At 45.7% G+C, this 17,039-nt stretch overlaps 1 protein-coding gene across 1 annotated transcript in view; it reads left to right on the top strand.

The window, feature by feature from the left end:
- Positions 1–16,264, top strand: part of LOC110535206 (reversion-inducing cysteine-rich protein with Kazal motifs) — a 91,622-nt gene extending 75,358 nt beyond the window's left edge. Inside the window, exons 17-21 of the mRNA XM_036934755.1 lie at positions 3,150–3,345; positions 11,523–11,733; positions 13,130–13,203; positions 14,212–14,367; positions 15,613–16,264. Of these exons, the coding sequence (XP_036790650.1) occupies positions 3,150–3,345; positions 11,523–11,733; positions 13,130–13,203; positions 14,212–14,367; positions 15,613–15,840 (865 nt within the window). The 3' untranslated portion in view covers positions 15,841–16,264. The remainder of the gene's footprint in view (positions 1–3,149; positions 3,346–11,522; positions 11,734–13,129; positions 13,204–14,211; positions 14,368–15,612) is intronic.
- The last annotated feature ends 775 nt before the right edge of the window (positions 16,265–17,039 follow it).

Genomic DNA, 17,039 nt, shown 5'->3' with positions numbered 1-17,039 from the left:
ATTCCACCTCAACAGACTAGCCCTGATCCTATTCCACCTCAGTCGACTAGCCCTGATCCTATTCCACCTCAGTCGACGTTTGTTATTTCCTCTCTTGATAAATCCTATTTTCCCTGCTTCACTCTTTCTTCAAATCTCCCTCTAACATATCCCCGTGTCCAGAGGTGACGGCCAGTCTGGTTGTTTGTTCAGGTGTGACCAGGCTGCGTCCGCCCTGTGGTTGCCAGCGGTATCTCTGCCATAAGACACACCGGTATGGGGTGTGCTGTTGTAACCCTCCTATCCGGAATCGCCTTGAGCTCCCAAAGCCCTGAGGCTCCCAACTCTTCCCCAGGCAGCATCATCGATCTAACATCACTCCAAACAACACCAAACACAGCGTTGGTCGGTCGTTACCTCACTTCTGACCCTCAGGGGGGCAAACATACAGAAATAGAGTCCTTAAGGAATGGGGCTCTGTGCTATTTGTCTTAATCTGTGTCACACGGTTCACTAGCTCGTCAGTGGACCCCAAGCGCACAATGTGATCTGGGCGGCAGGTAACCTAGTGGTTAGAGCGTTGGACTAGTAACCGAAAGGTTGCAAGATCGAATCCCTGAGCTGACAAGTTAAAAATCTGTCGTTCTGCCCCTGAACAAGGCAGTTAACCCACTGTTCCTAGACCAGTTAACCCACTGTTCCTAGACCAGTTAACCCACTGTTCCTAGACCAGTTAACCCACTGTTCCTAGGCCGTCATTGAAAACAAGAATTTGTTCTTAACTGACTTGCCTAGTTAAATAAAGGTTAAATAAAGGTTAAATAAAGGTTAAATAAAGGTTAAATAAAAAACATAAAAATGGTTTCTTAGGACACACTCCCTAACCACACATTGTTAATAAGGACACACTCCCTAAACACACATTGTTAATAAGGACACACTCCCTAAACACACATTGTTAATAAGGACACACTCCCTAAACACACATTGTTAATAAGGACACACTCCCTAAACACACATTGTTAATAAGGACACACTCCCTAACCACACATTGTTAATAAGGACACACTCCCTAAACACACATTGTTAATAAGGACACACTCCCTAAACACACATTGTTAATAAGGACACACTCCCTAAACACACATTGTTAATAAGGACACACTCCCTAAACACACATTGTTAATAAGGACACACTCCCTAACCACACATTGTTAATAAGGACACACTCCCTAACCACACATTGTTAATAAGGACACACTCCCTAAACACACATTGTTAATAAGGACACACTCCCTAAACACACATTGTTAATAAGGACACACTCCCTAACCACACATTGTTAATAAGGACACACTCCCTAAACACACATTGTTAATAAGGACACACTCCCTAAACACACATTGTTAATAAGGACACACTCCCTAAACACACATTGTTAATAAGGACACACTCCCTAAACACACATTGTTAATAAGGACACACTCCCTAAACACACATTGTTAATAAGGACACACTCCCTAAACACACATTGTTAATAAGGACACACTCCCTAAACACACATTGTTAATAAGGACACACTCCCTAAACACACATTGTTAATAAGGACACACTCCCTAACCACACATTGTTAATAAGGACACACTCCCTAAACACACATTGTTAATAAGGACACACTCCCTAAACACACATTGTTAATAAGGACACACTCCCTAAACACACATTGTTAATAAGGACACACTCCCTAAACACACATTGTTAATAAGGACACACTCCCTAAACACACATTGTTAATAAGGACACACTCCCTAAACACACATTGTTAATAAGGACACACTCCCTAAACACACATTGTTAATAAGGACACACTCCCTAAACACACATTGTTAATAAGGACACACTCCCTAAACACACATTGTTAATAAGGACACACTCCCTAAACACACATTGTTAATAAGGACACACTCCCTAAACACACATTGTTAATAAGGACACACTCCCTAAACACACATTGTTAATAAGGACACACTCCCTAAACACACATTGTTAATAAGGACACACTCCCTAACCACACATTGTTAATAAGGACACACTCCCTAAACACACATTGTTAATAAGGACACACTCCCTAACCACACATTGTTAATAAGGACACACTCCCTAAACACACATTGTTAATAAGGACACACTCCCTAAACACACATTGTTAATAAGGACACACTCCCTAAACACACATTGTTAATAAGGACACACTCCCTAAACACACATTGTTAATAAGGACACACTCCCTAAACACACATTGTTAATAAGGACACACTCCCTAAACACACATTGTTAATAAGGACACACTCCCTAAACACACATTGTTAATAAGGACACACTCCCTAAACATCAGAGTCTCTATAGTAACCTGTTGATGTCATCCTATCATCAGAGTCTCTATAGTAACCTGTTGATGTCATCCTATCATCAGAGTCTCTATAGTAACCTGTTGATGTCATCCTATCATCAGAGTCTCTATAGTAACCTGTTGATGTCATCCTATCATCAGAGTCTCTATAGTAACCTGTTGATGTCATCCTATCATCAGAGTCTCTATAGTAACCTGTTGATGTCATCCTATCATCAGAGTCTCTATAGTAACCTGTTGATGTCATCCTATCATCAGTCTCTATAGTAACCTGTTTATGTCATCCTATCATCAGAGTCTCTATAGTAACCTGTTGATGTCATCCTATCATCAGTCTCTATAGTAACCTGTTGATGTCATCCTATCATCAGAGTCTCTATAGTAACCTGTTGATGTCATCCTATCATCAGAGTCTCTATAGTAACCTGTTGATGTCATCCTATCATCAGTCTCTATAGTAACCTGTTGATGTCATCCTATCATCAGAGTCTCTATAGTAACCTGTTGATGTCATCCTATCATCAGTCTCTATAGTAACCTGTTGATGTCTGCAGTGAGAATAATACACAGTTGGGTACACTACTTTACAGTCATTCGGCGCTCAACTCAAAGCAAAGGCTCCACGCTACATTGAAAATAATAGTATTGTACACGGATGGAAGTCATAGATGGAATGTGTCCATGTTTGTTTAAAAAAAAAGTACTTAAAACAATGACATAAATTAACCTCTTTTCCTCTCGTCTTCCCATTGGTCCACAGGTGTATCGCCAACCGTAGAGTGTGCCTTACAGACATGGCTGACTACCCCTGTCCTCAGTTTGAGTGTGTGGGTCGCCCCTCAGGTTGTGACAAGAGTCACGTGGACCCAGCATGTGACACAGACAACGTGGAACATCCCAACCTCTGTCAGCTCCTCCTGATGAGCAAGACCTTGGCCTATATGGGCCACTGTCAGGTACAATTTGACATTCATGTCAGTTATGCTTTTAGTCAAAGCAATGTTCTGAAGTAGAAAATGTTTTTATCATTCAGTCTCAATGTCTCTGCTTCCATAACATCTACGCCATCATTCTCTAAATTGACTGAATATGTTGACAGCATTTAAGGGCTTTTTTGGGGGGGCATTTCAATAGATATAATTCATCGGCCATTTGAGAAGCAGCCTGAAACTAAACCAATTTACTGGAGACGGGTGACCAATATTTAGTCAATCACACAGAGATCACCCTGTTTTTAGAGCCTCAGAAAAGCTTCTCTCTGTTTGTGGTCATGAACGCTTAAATGAAGAACCTGCTTAGATCTGTCAGAGGCATGACGACACGTCCCAGCTGTTAGCAGTACAGACATACACGTTTCACATTTCAACACCATACTTTCAGGAAGTGACGGAGTGTCTTTGTACCTTGGCTTATGAGAGGAGGCAGATATCCTAGCCCACCGAAAGCTGAAATCAAAATCAAATCAAATGTTATTTGTCACATACAACAGAATAGAACCTTACCGTGAAATACTTACTTACGAACCCTTAACCAACAAGACAGTTCAAGAAATAGAGTTAAGAAAATATTTACTAAATAAACTAAAGTAAAAAATAAAATAAAAAGTAACACAATAAAATAACAATAACAAGGTTATATACAGGGAGTACTGGTACAGAGTCAGTGTGGAGGTTATATACAGGGAGTACTGGTACAGAGTCAGTGTGGAGGTTATATACAGGGAGTACTGGTACAGAGTCAGTGTGGAGGTTATATACAGGGAGTACTGGTACAGAGTCAGTGTGGAGGTTATATACAGGGAGTACTGGTATCGAGTCAGTGTGGAGGTTATATACAGGGAGTACTGGTATCGAGTCAGTGTGGAGGCTATATACAGGGAGTACTGGTACCGAGTCAGTGTGGAGGCTATATACAGGGAGTACTGGTACAGAGTCAGTGTGGAGGCTCTATACAGGGAGTACTGGTACAGAGTCAGTGTGGAGGCTCTATACAGGGAGTACTGGTACAGAGTCAGTGTGGAGGCTATATACAGGGAGTACTGGTACCGAGTCAGTGTGGAGGCTATATACAGGGAGTACTGGTACAGAGTCAATGTGGAGGCTATATACAGGGAGTACTGGTACAGAGTCAGTGTGGAGGCTATATACAGGGAGTACTGGTACAGAGTCAGTGTGGAGGCTATATACAGGGAGTACTGGTACAGAGTCAGTGTGGAGGCTATATACAGGGGGTACTGGTACCGAGTCAGTGTGGAGGTTATATACAGGGAGTACTGGTACAGAGTCAGTGTGGAGGCTATATACAGGGAGTACTGGTACCGAGTCAGTGTGGAGGCTATATACAGGGAGTACTGGTACAGAGTCAGTGTGGAGGTTATATACAGGGAACACTGGTACCGAGTCAGTGTGGAGGCTATATACAGGGAGTACTGGTACCGAGTCAGTGTGGAGGCTATATACAGGGAGTACTGGTACCGAGTCAGTGTGGAGGCTATATACAGGGAGTACTGGTACCGAGTCAGTGTGGAGGCTATATACAGGGAGTACTGGTACCGAGTCAGTGTGGAGGCTATATACAGGGAGTACTGGTACCGAGTCAGTGTGGAGGCTATATACAGGGAGTACTGGTACCGAGTCAGTGTGGAGGCTATATACAGGGAGTACTGGTACCGAGTCAGTGTGGAGGCTATATACAGGGAGTACTGGTACAGAGTCAGTGTGGAGGCTATATACAGGGGGTACTGGTACAGAGTCAGTGTGGAGGCTATATACAGGGAGTACTGGTACCGAGTCAGTGTGGAGGCTATATACAGGGAGTACTGGTACAGAGTCAATGTGGAGGCTATATACAGGGAGTACTGGTACAGAGTCAGTGTGGAGGCTCTATACAGGGAGTACTGGTACAGAGTCAGTGTGGAGGCTCTATACAGGGAGTACTGGTACAGAGTCAGTGTGGAGGCTCTATACAGGGAGTACTGGTACAGAGTCAGTGTGGAGGCTATATACAGGGAGTACTGGTACAGAGTCAGTGTGGAGGTTATATACAGGGAGTACTGGTACCGAGTCAGTGTGGAGGCTATATACAGGGAGTACTGGTACAGAGTCAGTGTGGAGGCTATATACAGGGAGTACTGGTACCGAGTCAGTGTGGAGGCTATATACAGGGAGTACTGGTACAGAGTCAGTGTGGAGGCTATATACAGGGAGTACTGGTACAGAGTCAGTGTGGAGGCTATATACAGGGAGTACTGGTACAGAGTCAGTGTGGAGGCTATATACAGGGAGTACTGGTACAGAGTCAGTGTGGAGGCTATATACAGGGAGTACTGGTACAGAGTCAGTGTGGAGGCTATATACAGGGAGTACTGGTACCGAGTCAGTGTGGAGGCTATATACAGGGAGTACTGGTACCGAGTCAGTGTGGAGGCTATATACAGGGAGTACTGGTACCGAGTCAGTGTGGAGGCTATATACAGGGAGTACTGGTACCGAGTCAGTGTGGAGGCTATATACAGGGAGTACTGGTACAGAGTCAGTGTGGAGGCTATATACAGGGAGTACTGGTACCGAGTTAGTGTGGAGGCTATATACAGGGAGTACTGGTACAGAGTCAGTGTGGAGGCTATATACAGGGGGTACTGGTACAGAGTCAGTGTGGAGGCTATATACAGGGAGTACTGGTACCGAGTCAGTGTGGAGGCTATATACAGGGAGTACTGGTACCGAGTCAGTGTGGAGGCTATATACAGGGAGTACTGGTACCGAGTCAGTGTGGAGGCTATATACAGGGAGTACTGGTACAGAGTCAGTGTGGAGGCTATATACAGGGAGTACTGGTACCGAGTTAGTGTGGAGGCTATATACAGGGAGTACTGGTACAGAGTCAGTGTGGAGGCTATATACAGGGGGTACTGGTACAGAGTCAGTGTGGAGGCTATATACAGGGAGTACTGGTACCGAGTCAGTGTGGAGGCTATATACAGGGAGTACTGGTACAGAGTCAGTGTGGAGGCTATATACAGGGAGTACTGGTACAGAGTCAGTGTGGAGGCTATATACAGGGAGTACTGGTACCGAGTCAGTGTGGAGGCTATATACAGGGAGTACTGGTACAGAGTCAGTGTGGAGGCTATATACAGGGAGTACTGGTACAGAGTCAGTGTGGAGGCTATATACAGGGAGTACTGGTACCGAGTCAGTGTGGAGGCTATATACAGGGAGTACTGGTACAGAGTCAGTGTGGAGGCTATATACAGGGAGTACTGGTACAGAGTCAGTGTGGAGGCTATATACAGGGGGTACTGGTACAGAGTCAGTGTGGAGGCTATATACAGGGAGTACTGGTACAGAGTCAGTGTGGAGGCTATATACAGGGAGTACTGGTACAGAGTCAATGTGGAGGCTATATACAGGGTGTTACGGTACAGAGTCAGTGTGGAGGCTATATACAGGGAGTACTGGTACAGAGTCAGTGTGGAGGCTATATACAGGGAGTACTGGTACCGAGTCAGTGTGGAGGCTATATACAGGGAGTACTGGTACAGAGTCAGTGTGGAGGCTATATACAGGGAGTACTGGTACCGAGTCAGTGTGGAGGCTATATACAGGGAGTACTGGTACAGAGTCAGTGTGGAGGCTATATACAGGGAACACTGGTACCGAGTCAGTGTGCGGGGGTACAGGTTATTTGAGGTAATTTGTACATGTAGGTAGGGGTGAAGTGACTATGCATAGATAATAAACAGCAGGTAGCAGCAGTGTAAAAACAAAGGGGGGGGGGTGTCAATGTAAATAGTCTGGGAGGCCATTTGATTAATTGTTCAGCAGTCTTATGTCTTGGAGGTAGAAGCTGTTGAGAAGCCTCTTGGACCTAGACTTGGAGCTCCGGTATTGCTTGCAGTGCGGTAGCAGAGAGAGCAGTCTATGACTTGGGTGACTGGAGTCTTTGACCATTTCTTGGGCCTTCCCACTGTAGCTCCTTATGGTCAGATGCCGAGCAGTCGCCATAGCAGGCGGTGATGCAACCGGTCAGGATGCTCTCGATGGTGCGGCTGTATAACTTTTTGAGGATCTGAGGACCAATGCCAAATCTTTTCAGTCTCCTGAAGGGGAAAAGGTGTTGTCATGACCTCTTCACGACTGTCTTGGTGTGTTTGGACCACGATAAAAGTTTGTTGGTGATGTGGACACCAAGGAACTTGAAATTCTCAACCTGCTCCACTACAGCCCCATCGATGAGAATGGGGTCATGTTCATCCCTCCTTTTCCTGTAGTCTATGATCAGGTCCTTTGTCTTGCTCACATTGAGGGAGAGGTTGTTGTTCTGGCACCACACTGCCAGGTCTCTGACCTCCTCCCTATAGGCTGTCACATTGTTGTCTGTGATCAGGCTTACACATTGTTGTCTGTGATCACTGTTGTGTTGTCAGCAAACTTAACCTTTCTGATCTCCCCATCCCGGATCCGGGATCGTGAATACAGACTCAAGCTCATTACCATAACGCAACGTTAACTATTCATGAAAATCGCAAATGAAATGAAATAAATATGCTAGCTCTCAAGCTTAGCCTTTTGTTAACAACACTGTCATCTCAGATTTTCAAAATATGCTTCTCAACCATTGCAAAACAAGCATTTGTGTAACAGTATTGATGGCTAACGTAGCATTTAGCATTAGCATTCAGCTGGCAACATTTACACAAAAAAACAGAAAAGCATTCAAATAAAATCATTTACCTTTGAAGAACTTCAGATGTTTTCAATGAGGAGACTCTCAGATACCAAATGTTCAGTTTTTCCTGAAAGATTATTTGTTTAGGACAAATCGCTCCGTTTTCTGCGTCACGTTTAGCTATGAAAAAACCCCTGTATCCAGGATTGTGTAAATCTATCAGCAAGCTCATTAGCATAACACAACGTTAACTATTCATGAAAATCGCAAATGAAATGAAATAAATATGCCATCTCTCAAGCTTAGCCTTTTGTAAACAACACTGTCATCTCAGATTTTCAAAATATGCTTCTCAACCATAGGAAAACAATCATTTGTGTAAAAGTAGCTAGCTAGCGTTAGCATTTTGCGTTAGCATTTAGCGTTAGCATTAGCGTTAGCATCCAGCACGCAACATTTCAACAAAAACATAAAAGCCTTCAAATAAAATAATTTACCTTTGAAGAACTTCTGATGTTTTCAATGAGGATACTCTCAGTTAGATAGCAGATGCTCAGTTTTTCCAAAAAGATTATTTGTGTATTAGAAATAGCTCCGTTTTATACATCACATTTGGCTACCAAAAAAAATCTGAAAATTCAGTCCTCAAAACGCGAACTTTTTTCCAAATTAACTCCGTAATATCGACTGAAAACATGGCAAACGTTGTTTAGAATCAATCATCAAGGTGTTTTTCACATATCTCTTCATTGATACATCGTTCTTGGACACATGGTTTCTCCCCTATATCAAATGGAAAAGTACGAGCAGCTGGCAATTGCGCACCGAATTCCACGCAGGACACCAGGCGGACACTTGGAAAATGTAGTCTCTTATGGTCAATCTTCCAATGATATGCCTACAAATACGTCACAATGCTGCTAAGACCTTGGGCGAACGACAGAAAGTGTAGGCTCATTCCTTGCGCAATCACAGCCATATAAGGAGACAATGGAAAACAGAGCTTCAGAAATTCTGCTAATTCCTGGTTGATGCATCATCTTGGTTTCGCCTGTAGAATGAGTTCTGGGGCACTTACAGACAAAATCTTTGCAGATTCTGAAACTTCAGAGTGTTTTCTTTCCAAAACTGTCAAGAATATGCATAGTCGAGCATCTTTTCGTGACAAAATATTGCGCTTAAAACGGGAACGTTTTTTATCCAAAAATGAAATAGCGCCCCTAGAGATCTAACAGGTTAATGATGGTGTTGGAGTTGTGCTTGGCCACGCAGTCGTGAGTGAACAGGGAGCACCAGTGAGGGGCCCTGTGTTGAGTATCAGAGAGGCAGATGTGTTGTTGCCTACCCTTACCACCTGGGGTGCGGCCCATCAGGAAGTCCAGGATCCAGTTGCAGAGGGAGGTATTTAGTCCCAGGTTCCTTAGCTTAATGATGAGCTTTGAGAGCACTATGGTGTTGAACGCTGAGCTGTAGTCATTGAACAGCATTCTCACATACTGTAGGTGTCCTTTTGTACAGGAGGGAAAAGGCAGTGTGGACAATCCCCTAAAGTATTGTCTAATAAACTCATATGTTGCATTCAGGTTCTTAGTCTTTCCACACGTGCAGACACATGCATCTCCTGTTTAGGACTGTGTGTGTACGTATATGATACACCCGAAATCCCCCCATGTCTGTGTGTGAATGTTGAGAAGGTCTGCAGTGGTTGAATTAGAGTGGTTTGTTAGTGATTAGGACCTGGTGGGATCATGTTTCTCCTTGCGGTAGGTCGCAGCGTCGGTAGGTCGCAGCGTCGGTAGGTCGCAGCGTCGGTAGGTCGCAGCGTCGGTTGGTCGCAGCGTCGGTAGGTCGCAGCGTCGGTAGGTCGCAGCGTCGGTAGGTCGCAGCGTCGGTAGGTCGCAGCGTCGGTAGGTCGCAGCGTCGGTAGGTCGTAGCGTCGGTAGGTCGCAGCGTCGGTAGGTCGCAGCGTCGGTAGGTCGCAGCGTCGGTAGGTCCCAGCGTCGGTAGGTCGCAGCGTCGGTAGGTCTCAGCGTCGGTAGGTCGCAGCGTCGGTAGGTCGCAGCGTCGGTAGGTCGCAGCGTCGGTAGGTCTCAGCGTCGGTAGGTCCCAGCGTCGGTAGGTCTCAGCGTCGGTAGGTCGCAGCGTCGGTAGGTCGCAGCGTCGGTAGGTCCCAGCGTCGGTAGGTCTCAGCGTCGGTAGGTCGCAGCGTCGGTAGGTCGCAGCGTCGGTAGGTCGCAGCGTCGGTAGGTCGCAGCGACGCAGCGTCGGTAGGTCGCAGCGTCGGCCTGATGGCGTCTCACCTCAGTAACTCTCAGTGGAACAGGCCGGATCGGGTTATACAGTTGAAGTCGGAAGTTTACATACACTTAGGTTGGAGTCGTTAAAACTCGTTTTTCAACCACTCCACAAATGTCTTATTAACAAACTATAGTTTTGGCGAGTCGGTTAGGACATCTACTTTGTGCATGACACAAGTCATTTTTCCAACAACTGTTTACAGACAGATTACTTCACTTATAATTCACTGTATCACAATTCCAGTGGGTCAGAAGTTTACATACACTAAGTTGACTGTGCCTTTAAACAGCTTGGAAAATTCCAGAAAATGATGTCATGGCTTTAGAAGCTTCTGATAGGGTAATTGACATCATTTGAGTCAATTGGAGGTGTACCTGCATTCAAACAAAGTGCCTCTTTGCTTGACATCATGGGAATATCAAAAGAAATCAGCCAAGACCTTATAAAAAAAAATGGTAGACCTCCACAATTCTGGTTCTTCCTTGGGAGCAATTTCCAAAGGCCTGAAGGTACCACATTCATCTGTACAAACAAATACTAATTGAGTGTATGAAAACTTCTGACCCACTGGGAATGTGATGAAAGAAATAAAAGCTTAAATAAAGAATTCTCTCTACTATTATTCTGACATTTTCACATTCTTAAAATAAAGTGGTGATTATAACAGACCTAAGACAGGGAATTGTTACTTGGATTAAATGTCAGGAATTGTGAAATTCTGAGTTTAAATGTATTTGTCTAAGGTGTATGTAAACTTCAGACTTCAACTGTATATCCATTTAACGTCAATGACACCCCATTAAAATACTCACTTTAGGCCCGGTGTCAAGTCACCAAACCAAGAGCCTCGCAATTAGCCAATAAACCCCCCCACTCTCTGTGTATTCCTGAGACAGTGAATAAAGGGTACACGAGAAGAAAGGAACACAGATGTGCTGTGAAATCTGTGAAAGTATTGTAACGTTTAAAAAATTGTACAACTGCCTATTAATTTATTTCTGGACCCCAGGAAGAGTAGCTGTTGCCTTGGCAGATGTGAAGGATTCATCTGGATGTGAATGATTCATCTGGATGTGAATGATTCAATGAATGTGAATGATTCATTTAGATGTGAACGATTCATCTGGATGTGAGTGATTCATTATTATATGTGTGTTCTATGCAGGACGCCTGTAAAAGGGCTCGGCCCGTGTGCGGCCACAATGGCGAAACGTACAACACGGTGTGCGAGGCCTACTCGGACCGCGTTGCCGTGGACTACCAGGGGCGGTGCCATGCCGTGGGGGCGGTGGCAGAGTTTGCCTCTGACTCAGGCTGTGACATGATCCCCTGCCCCGCCCTGTCCACCCCCGGCTGCATCCCTGTCACACCACCTGGTCAGTACAATAGAGACAGAAATGATATCATATATAATGTTCTATTAACGCTATGGTCAGTACACTCAGTGGCTATGGAACCCTGACCTGTTCACCGGACGTGCTACCTGTCCCAGACCTGCTGTTTTCAACTCTGTAGAGACAGCAGGAGCGGTAGAGATACTCTGAATGATCGGCTATGAAAAGCCAACTGACATTTACTCCTGAGGTGCTGACTTGCTGCACCCTCGACAACCACTGTGATTATTATTATTTGACCCTGCTGGTCATCTATGAACATTTGAGGCTGCGTTTCTGTACAGCACTTTGTGACATCAGCTGATGTAAGAAGGGCTTTATAAATACATTTGATTGATTGAACCACATTCACTTTGTCATATACACTCAGTGGCCAGTTTATTAGGTACACCACCCTGTTCATGAAAATGGTTCGCTCCTACAGACGGGGAGTCATGTGGCCGTGGCTTGTTATATAAAGCAGGCAGACAGGCATCGAGGCATTCAGTTACTGTTCAATTGAACGTTAGAATGGGCAAAACGAGTGACTAGCCAACTTTCTTCTTTTTTTTTCTTTTTTTTTACCCCTTTTTTCTCCCCAATTTCGTGGCGTCCAATTGTTGTGGTAGCTACTATCTTGTCTCATCGCTACAACTCCCGTACGGACTCGGGAGAGACCAAGGTTGAATGTCATGCGTCCTCCGATACACAACCCAACCAGCCGTACTGCTTCTTAACACAGCGCGCATCCAACCCGGAAGCCAGCCGCACCAATGTGTCGGAGGCTACACCGTGCACCTGGCAACCTTGGTTAGCGCGCACTGCGCCCGGCCCGCCAAAGGAGTCGCTGGTGCGCGATGAGACAAGGAGATCCCTACCGACCAATCCCTCCCTAACCCGGACGACGCTAGGCCAATTGTGCGTCGCCCCACGGACCTCCCGGTCGCGGCCGGTTACGACAGAGCCTGGGCGCGAACCCAGGACTCTGATGGCACAGCTGGTGCTGCAGTACAGCACCCTTAACCACTGCGCCACCCGGGAGGCCGACTAGTCAACTTTCAACTTGGTATGATCATTGGTGCCACGCTGCCTGGTGTCAACGATACAGGAGAGTGGCGGTGGAGTAATGATGAGGGGAATGTTGTCCTGGCACACGTCAGGTCCCTTGATACCAATTGAGCAATGTTTCCATGCCACAAAGAATTTCGCCTGTTCTGGAGGCAAAGGAGGGTGGGTACGACCCAGTACTAGATGGGTGTACCTAATATACAGGCCACTGTGTGTAAATCTCTGTTAAACTTATGATTTTTTTCTACATGGGAACACAAGTCAGATTCAGATATTGTTTTGATTGACACCTATCCTCTGACCCCTGACCTCTTGGTGCTCCACCTATCAGGCGCCTGCTGTCCTCTGTGTGCGGGCATGCTGCAGATCCTGTGGAACAAGGAGCAAATGAAAGTCTTCGCTAAGGTCAGAACCGTCTGCCATGCGCCTCAACTATCTGGGTGTGGGCCTGGGGCTTTGTTCCATTTCAGAAAAGTTGTCTCCTTCCCTCTCACTCCTTTTATGGATCTGTCTAAGTCACAACAGTAGCTCCACCAAGTTCAGTATGCTGTGTGCAGGTTTAGATTCCGCTAATAAAGGGCGTACAATCGTGTGTGTTAGAGCAGGGCAGGAACAAAAGCCTGCACACCCAGTTGAGTAGCTTTCCGGGAGATGGATTGGCCACCCCTGGGGCATAGGCTGTGGGTTTTGAACTGTAGTGACACAAGACGACCACTAGAGGGAGGCATAGATTTAAAATACCTAGCATCAACATCACATGCCTCCTTCTGGGATACTTAGCAAGTTTGAAATGACTAGATCGGACGCAGCTTAAAGAGCTCAGAAATGCTTCGTATACATGCTAATAAGAAATGCTTTGTATAAATGCTAATAAGAAATGCTTCGTATACATGCTAATAAGAAATGCTTCGTATACATGCAATAAGAAATGCTTCTTATATATGCTAATAACAGCTAATGAAAAATGTAATTCAAAGCAGATTCATTATAAATGTGAGCTAGGGCTATTAGTCCCTAATCTCCAACACAATTATCTTTTATCAACGTTAAGTCTAGACCACAAGCCTGCTAATTCCAAACAAATGACCTTTGGAAATGCTGTCACGCTGAAATTATGTAGCGCTGATTAGGGCGTAGACAACGACTCGCTCAGACCAGCCATGGAAACAGACAGCGTAGATTGCCAACCAACCCTTCATTCCCTGACAGTAGGCACTGTAAAACATTCATTGCACTTTCAACTACTGTTCACAGACGCATTTCATGTTTGTTATTAAATCGGGATGAATACAATTTACTCACCACATAGAGTGCCAATAAACCTGTTTTCAGTTCCGTTTTCCTCAGTCTGCAGTGAATTGAATCTCAAACTCTATATGGCTCTGGTTCTGTCCTGCTGGTTTGGTGTGTCAGTTGAACAGGAAGCAACCAGTGACGGTCCATGACATCTTGAGGATCCTGCGTCTCCACATCTCCGTGCCGCAGTGTGACATCTTCGGTTACCTGAGCATCGACTCAGAGATCGTCATCCTCATCGTCCCCGTGGACCAGCAGCCAACCCCACTGCAGGTAACAACACAGAAACTGAGTTCACACACTGGGTACACACTATCACACACTGGCTACACACTATCACACACTGGCTACACACTATCACACACTGGCTACACACTATCACACACTGGCTACACACTATCACACACTGGCTACACACTATCACACACTGGCTACACACTATCACACACTGGCTACACACTATCACACACTAGCTACACACTATCACACACTGGCTACACACTATCACACACTGGCTACACACTGACTACACACTGGCTACACACTATCACACACTGGCTACACACTGGCTACACACTGGCTACACACTATCACATACTGGCTACACACTGGCTACACACTATCACACACTGGCTACACACTATGACACACTGGTTACACACTATCACACACTGGCTACACACTGGCTACACACTATCACACACTGGCTACACACTGGCTACACACTTTCACACACTGGCTACACACTATCACGCACTGGCTACACACTATCACGCACTGGCTACACACTATCACACACTGGCTACACACTATCACACACTGGCTACACACTATCACACACTGGCTACACACTATCACACACTGGCTACACACTGGCTACACACCGGCTACACACTATCACACACTGGCTACACACTATCACACACTGGCTACACACTATCACACACTAGCTACACACTATCACACACTGGCTATTAATTAGATTTAATTGAGATAGGACTAACCTGGATAAACAGAAGGTTAAACAAAGATTTTCTCATGACACCAGAGACTTAGATGACGAACGAGAGACCCCAAACCCCCGTCTCGCTGAGAGACAATCTAACTCCTCTCAGAATCTCTTTCACTCCACTGGGACTCATAATCAGACGTTTCATCTCTGCCACCAGTTCTGTCGCATCGAGTGTGAAACTCCCAATTAAGTTGTTTTTTCATACCCTTTCCACCCCTTTTATTGATATCTCTGCAAAAAAAAACAGCCCTGAGCAATAATTATCGATGGAAACCGGGAAAGGAAGGTTATGGGCCGGCCTCCTGTCATTCTCTCTAGGAACTATTAGTCAAGAATGTGACTCACGGTAACTTTTAGGTGGTTCAATTAGGAATCAACAAACAAAGAGCCTGGTTTGTTACGTTATAACAAAATAACACGTTTGGATCTGCTATTTCAGAAGGGAATTAAGACAATGCATAACATCATACATGTATATGTGTGTGCGTGTGTGTATCATGTCTCAGATTGAAGCCTGCAGCATGGAGGCGGAGAAGATCGACTCACTCATCAACTACGGCAGCCCCACCCTGGTCTCCCACGTGCCTCTGTCTGCTTTCCTCACCTCCGACGTCTCCATCTCCACCATCAGGTCCACGGGATACCCCAGCTCCTCGGCCTCCTCCCTGCCCATCTTCCTCTGCCTCGCCTTGGGCCTCGTCCTCATTCTAGCCCCAGGCATAGCCGAGGCCTAGCTAGTCCCCAGTAGCCAGCCACGCCCTGGTGGCACGAGGCCTGGTGTATTGTGGACTATTCTAAGGGACCCTCTCCCAGGTCATTGCATGGCAGGAAGCATCATCCTGTAAAAGCCTTGACCATCAACCCTATAAACTCTACTGCACAAGTGTCAATCATAGACGAGAAGCTATGAGATTCATCTTGTTCCAATGACAGGGGAGACACAATCACATTCCAGCTTTGGTTCCATAGAACTCTCTATATATCGTGACAGGGAGGATTCATTTTTTATTACACAGTGTTTTGTATCCAGTAGCTCTCTCCTCCTCTAACGCTGTGGAGGGGTGTGTGTGTGTGTGTGTGTGTGTGTGTGTGTGTGTGTGTGTTTGTGTGTGTGTGTCCTCCTTAGCTTTTCCCTCGCCCACTTCTCCTCTTCCTCACTTCTCCTCCCCTCTCCCTCTCCTCCCCTCTCCTTCTCCTCCCCTCTCCCTCTCCTCCCCTCTCCTCCCCTCTCCTTCTCCTCCCCTCTCCTTCTCCTCCACTCTCCTTCTCCTCCACTCTCCTTCTCCTCCCCTCTAACTCTCCTCCCCTCTCCTTCTCCTCCACTCTCCCTCTCCTCCCCTCTCCATCTCCTCCACTCTCCTCCTCCTCCCCTCTCCTTCTCCCTCTCCTCCCCCTCTCCCTCTCCCTCTCCTCCCCTCTCCTCCCCTCTCCCTCTCCTCCCCTCTCCTTCTCCTCCCCTCTCCCTCTCCTCCCCTCTCCCTCCCCTCTCCCTCTCCTCCCCTCTCCCTCTCCTCCCCTCTCCTCCCCTCTCCCTCTCCTCTCCTCTCCTCTATCCAGGTTTTGCATTTGTACTATTGTAAATAGAGAAGGAGTTGGAAGTTGCAGACTGAGACATTCTGAACGTCAAACAGCTGGAAGACAAGCATCCCCCCCACTCTATAAGCTGAAAAGACACAAAAAGGGATTCCCGTTATTCCTTTAGAGTAGATAAGATATATTTAATAAAATAACAGGAACAACAGCCATGTTTTTAATGAAAATGACAATCATCACTTTACCCAGCAGTGGGGTAAAACAAACGTGGGACAATATGCCTTGTATATAGTTCCTATAGAAAGCAAATCCAATAACTCTGTAATGTTGATAATAATTATTCTGAAAATATTCTATATTTGATATGCATAAGACATGGATTGAAACGTGATTCACTATG

Source organism: Oncorhynchus mykiss, chromosome 11 (genome assembly GCF_013265735.2).
Source record: "Oncorhynchus mykiss isolate Arlee chromosome 11, USDA_OmykA_1.1, whole genome shotgun sequence".
Classification (NCBI taxonomy): domain Eukaryota; kingdom Metazoa; phylum Chordata; class Actinopteri; order Salmoniformes; family Salmonidae; genus Oncorhynchus; species Oncorhynchus mykiss.
This window is presented reverse-complemented; position numbering and strand designations above follow the sequence as displayed.